Below are 4,624 nucleotides of genomic sequence, written 5' to 3'. Positions count from 1 at the left end.
GCCCGGGCAGCCGGGGCAAAGAGCCGGCCTGAAGCCGCGGGGTGTCCGCAGCCCGAGGCCTCCCGGCCTGGCCGGTGCCCCCAACCCCGGCAGCTGCCCGGCCCCGGGGCTCGGGGAACGGCCAGCCCGCGTACCCCGTGCCAGGGGCTGTTACCCCGCCAGCCCCGCAGCACACGGCACCTGTGGGCAGATTTGCCCTCGACATCAAGCGGGAAATTGCACCCAGTGGAAACGGCGTGGAGCTGTGGGCCGCAGGGTGCCGGCGGCCCAGGCGGCGCGTGTGAAGGCGCCCAGCACGGGAGAGCTGCGGGCCGGGAAGGAGCTGAGCGTCGGAGCAAGGAGAAAAACACCCGCTGAGGAGGGGGAAGCAGCCTTCAAGTTTACTAGGTAGAACGAGCTCTGCCAGGCAGGCGGCGGAGGGGCCGGGCCTGGGCCCAGCGCGCCCCCACGGCCTGGGCAGGGGGCCGGGGTAAGGGCACGATCCAGCTGCCTGGCCCCCCAAGGGCTGCTCTGCCCTACAGCTGCGCCGGGAAGCAGAGAGGAGCCGTAGCACAGGGCGGGCTCCTCTCCCAGGGGGTGCAGGGGCCATCAGCCCCCACAGTGCCCCGGGGCCCTGCTCCCCAGCTCTTATGTGCCCCAGGGCACTGTTCGCAGCTCCCTGCCCCCCTCGGAGACATGTGCACCTGCACCAGGGACGGCTCCGCGGCCTTCTCCCCGGTGACTCATCCCTGCGCCCCATCCCTGCCGCCGCGCAGCGTGTGCATGGTAATGAGGGCCCGGCTGCAGCCATGCCGGCAATCATGCTGGAAATCTGTTCAATTAGCAACTTTTCAGGGCTATTTATCCATGGCGCAGCTTGGAGCAGGGGTGGGGGGAGGGGAGCCTGAGCCGGCTAATTAAGCTGCGTTTGATATGCGTTTTGTCAGAGCACTTTCTGCTGACAAGCCCGGAGAGCTGCCCGCCCGCTCCCCTTTCCGAGCCAGCTCTTAATACGATGGCAATTGAGGCCTCATCTGTCTGGGCCCTGGTTGTGGTCCCTGCAGAAGGCAAAGCGCGAGGTGGGGACTGAGCCCGGCGCCCAGAGAGGGTCCTGCCGGCGCTGGCAGAGAAACGGCCTCTCGCTGCCTTGGAGGCAGGAGCAGGGGAGCCAAGGGCCTCCCCAAGGTCACACAGGGCAGCAGTGCTGCACCAAGCGTGGCCCCCGGTCCCTTCCCGGGGTGAATGAGGTTTGCAGGGGGCAGCTAGGAGCCCTCTCCCTGCCATCCAGCTTGGCCCACAGGGCTGCGCCTGATCGGAAACTGGCTTGGAGGGGGCCCTGCTCAGCTCCCGGTGGCTGGAGCATCGTGCCCCAGCTCGGCCCCCCAGGCTCCTCGGAGACGACGGTGCGCAGAGCATGCCCGGCTCCATCGGGCTGCAGGCTCCCAAGAGCCCCTTCGCTGCAGGCTGTGTCCCACCAGCCAAGGCCCAGCCAGCACCCAGGCCTGAGCTCCCTGCGCCGCCAGCGCAGCCAGGACCCCGCCGGGATGGGCCAGGGCTGGAGGCCGCTCAGGGAAGGAGCTGCACCAAGGCTGTCTCAGCTGGGGGCCGAGACCTGGCCGGGGGGGCCGTCCCCCGGCCAGGGCTGGTGTAGCTGCCGTGATGCTCCTCCATTCTGCCTTGGAAACTGGGTCAAAAACAGAAGACCCTTTAATTGCAGCTGAGCTGGTGGCACATCGGGGTATGGGCCTGCGCGTCCTCCCACTGGTGCCTTCTACCAAAATCTCCCCTCGCTTCGCTGCCGGGGAGGAGGGATGGGAATGGCAGGGCTGGCCCTGGCAGATGCACTTGCCCCTCCGGGGTGGCAGGGCTTCGTGGGCTCTTCCCCCAGTCCCTGGCTTCCTGGAAGTGCTGGAGCCGCGGGGGGGAGGTGCTCATGGAGCGCCACCCCCTCGCTGCCTGCCGCAGCTTTCTCCTGGAAGCCTTTTCAGGCAAATTGTCTGTTATTCCGCACGGTTGCGATGAATAGACGTCTCCCAGGCTGGCACCTGGAGCTGGGACTGGCAGAGGCAGAGCCGAGCAGGAGCAGGGAGGGGAATAAAAGGACTCATAAAAAGAGACAGAGGGAAGAAGCTGACACCTGATGCGCCGGGGAGGAGCTGACAAGCGGCGACAAACAGCCCTGGGCGGGGAGTGGGGGGCGGGGGGACGCTGCTTTGTTGCAGGTGGTTTGGCAGCGCGGCGAGCAGAGATGTCGGGGTGGGGGGGGATCCGGGCAAGCTGCCATGGTGGTCAGCTGAGGCGCTGCTCCACCCGTGCCAGCGGGGTACTACTGCGGGAAGGCACCGGGGCTGATCTGACCCGGCAGAGCGCCAGCAGTGATGGCGCAGCGTGGCAGGAGGGCTCCTCCGTGCCCTGCATTGCCCAGGCATTGCCTTGGCACCTCCCAGCGTTTGCAGCTCTGTCCCTGGGGCTGGGTGGTGAGTCCCTCCCCATCGCCCAGGCAGGATGGAGCTGGGTCAGACCAGAGCTGCCAGGGTCTACGGCACCCTGGGGAGAGGGCAGTGAGCAGCGACCCCTGGGCTGCTGCCAGGCAGGGGAGGCGCCGCGTGGAGCAGGGCACGGGGGCATCTGCCGCGCTGCCAGTGGGAGAACAGCTCCGAAGGCGGCCGTCTCCTAACACGGGTCCCTGTGGCCGAGACTCCAGGCCGGGCTCCAGCCCTGCACTGGGCACCCCTGGGGGGTCGTTAGCGCTTTCTAAAGCTGCCGATAGAAAGCCTGGTGCTTCAGAGGAGCTGGCTGGGGGCCCAGGCCCTGATCCTGCAGTGGGACTGCCTGGGGGGCTCTGGCACCCGCCCGGTCAGGGTTCGGCTTCTGCATCCTGTTATCAAGCCCAGCCGTGCAGCGGGGTGAATCCTGTGGGGTGCTGGCAGGGGCGCAGCACCTGGGTCTCAGGCCACCTGCGGGCCTGGGGAGGCACCTTGCTTGCTCCCCCCAGCAGCGGTGGCTCCGTCGCTGGCCCGGGGGGCAGTCCTTGGCAGCCCGGAGCGGCTGAGGGTGACTATTGATGCGGCAGCTTGCACAGGAAGCGAGCGCCGGGGGCTTTTGTGCGCTCCGGGCCCCGTGCGCCTTTTGCTGAGCAGTCCCGGCTGGCGCGGGGGCCGCTGGCAAACAACGAGCCCGTGTTGTGTCCCTGCCACTTCATCAGCCGCAGCCACTGACGGCCGCTTCCGCGCCGGGGAGGGGGTCCGCGCAGCACAGAGGCCGCTCAGTGCCCGGCTGCCCCCCAGGCGGGCCGGCACAGGGCCCTGCCTGTTTGCAAGGCAGCTCCGCACGCCTGCCCCTCTCCTCGTGGGCCTGCAGGAGCATCCAGCCATGGCAGGAGGGGTGGATGCAGGCAAGAGGCCAGAACTGGCCTGGCCTGGCCTTGTCCAGGTAGAGTGGTCACCCAGCAGGGCCCAGGGCCCCTGACCCGGGCGTCTCCAGCTGGACTCATTCCCCCAGGAGCGGCCTGGCCTGAGCCTCAGCTCCCTGCTCGCAGGCAGCCCCGGGCCCCTTGGCTCTATCATACCATCCTCGTTCCAGGGGGTGGGGATGGGAAGCCAGCCCTGCCCTCTCTGGGGTGTCCCTTTCTACCCCGAAGCAGAGGCGATTCCCGGGTGGAGCGGAGCAATCTTGTACCCCAAGCAGGGCCCGGCTGGGCAGGGGTCCTGCACCTTCCTGCTGCCTTTCTTTGGGCTCCTTCCTGACTCTGTTGCCTGGCTGAGCTCCAAGGACAGCTCCAGCAGGACTGTGGCTGCAAGAGCCGGCGTAGCCTGGGGAACAGGTTTGAGGGACCCTGTATTGACCCTCTCTGCAGCCGCGCAGGCTGGGAGCCCAGTTTTGGGGCCGGGACCCCCCATCTCCGGACACTAGGAGCCCGTCAGCTCATCCGGCGTCTCCCCCAGCTCCTTGGCAGGGTGGCTGGGTTGGAGCCGACTGCATCCTGCAGCCCAAAACATTGGGGCGGGCAACCTCGCCTTGCTCTTGCCCCCTTGCACACCTCGACGTGCTGCCTGGCTCCCACAGCTCGGATGCCATCCCGAGGCAGCCCCTGGAGACAGAGGTCATTTCCCGAGGCTGCTGCATCTCCCTGGAGTAGCAGCAGTGACCCATCGGTGCCCGAGCCAGAAGCCCACCTTGGCCAGGGCAGGCCGGCCCCTCCGGTGGTGGGGTGGCGATGCTTAGAGGGGCTCCAGTCTTCCTGAGACATGGCTGCCTCCGCTCTCCCCTTCCTGCAGCCAGGGCTGGTGGCGTCTCCTTGCAGGGGCCCCAGAGCGCCTTCCCCCGGGCGCTGGCAGGCAGGGCCTGGGGCACGGGCCCCTCCTGGAGCACAGCAGGGGCAGGTTTGCCCCCTCCTCCCCCGCTACTGACCTGCCACCCCCGGGCCCCTGCGGAGCCAGGCTCCGTAATTCATGCTGTTGGCCAAACAGGATGATGATAATAATAATAATGCGGCGGCATCTCGCCAGCCATGCTCCACGCCGGGAAGGAGCTCTCCGGAGCAGGGACTAATATCTCCCTCTGGAAAGAGACAGATTAAAGGATATCATTATAATTATCTTATTAGAAGCGTGCTGCTGAGGCCACAACCCAGCGCTGCTGGTTC

The 4,624-nt window shown here is 67.5% G+C and overlaps 1 protein-coding gene across 1 annotated transcript in view; it reads right to left on the bottom strand.

Moving 5' to 3' along the window:
* Positions 1-205, bottom strand: part of NR2C2AP (nuclear receptor 2C2 associated protein) — a 1,641-nt gene extending 1,436 nt beyond the window's left edge. The window contains exon 1 of the mRNA XM_019538432.1: positions 155-205. Coding sequence (XP_019393977.1) covers positions 155-205 — 51 coding nt within the window. The remainder of the gene's footprint in view (positions 1-154) is intronic.
* Positions 206-4,624: the final 4,419 nt, after the last annotated feature.

This window comes from Crocodylus porosus, unplaced genomic scaffold (genome assembly GCF_001723895.1).
Source record: "Crocodylus porosus isolate Cpor-Errol unplaced genomic scaffold, CroPor_comp1, whole genome shotgun sequence".
Lineage (NCBI taxonomy): Eukaryota > Metazoa > Chordata > Crocodylia > Crocodylidae > Crocodylus > Crocodylus porosus.
The sequence above is the reverse complement of the archived record's forward strand: the minus strand, read 5'-3'. Positions and strand labels throughout refer to the sequence as shown.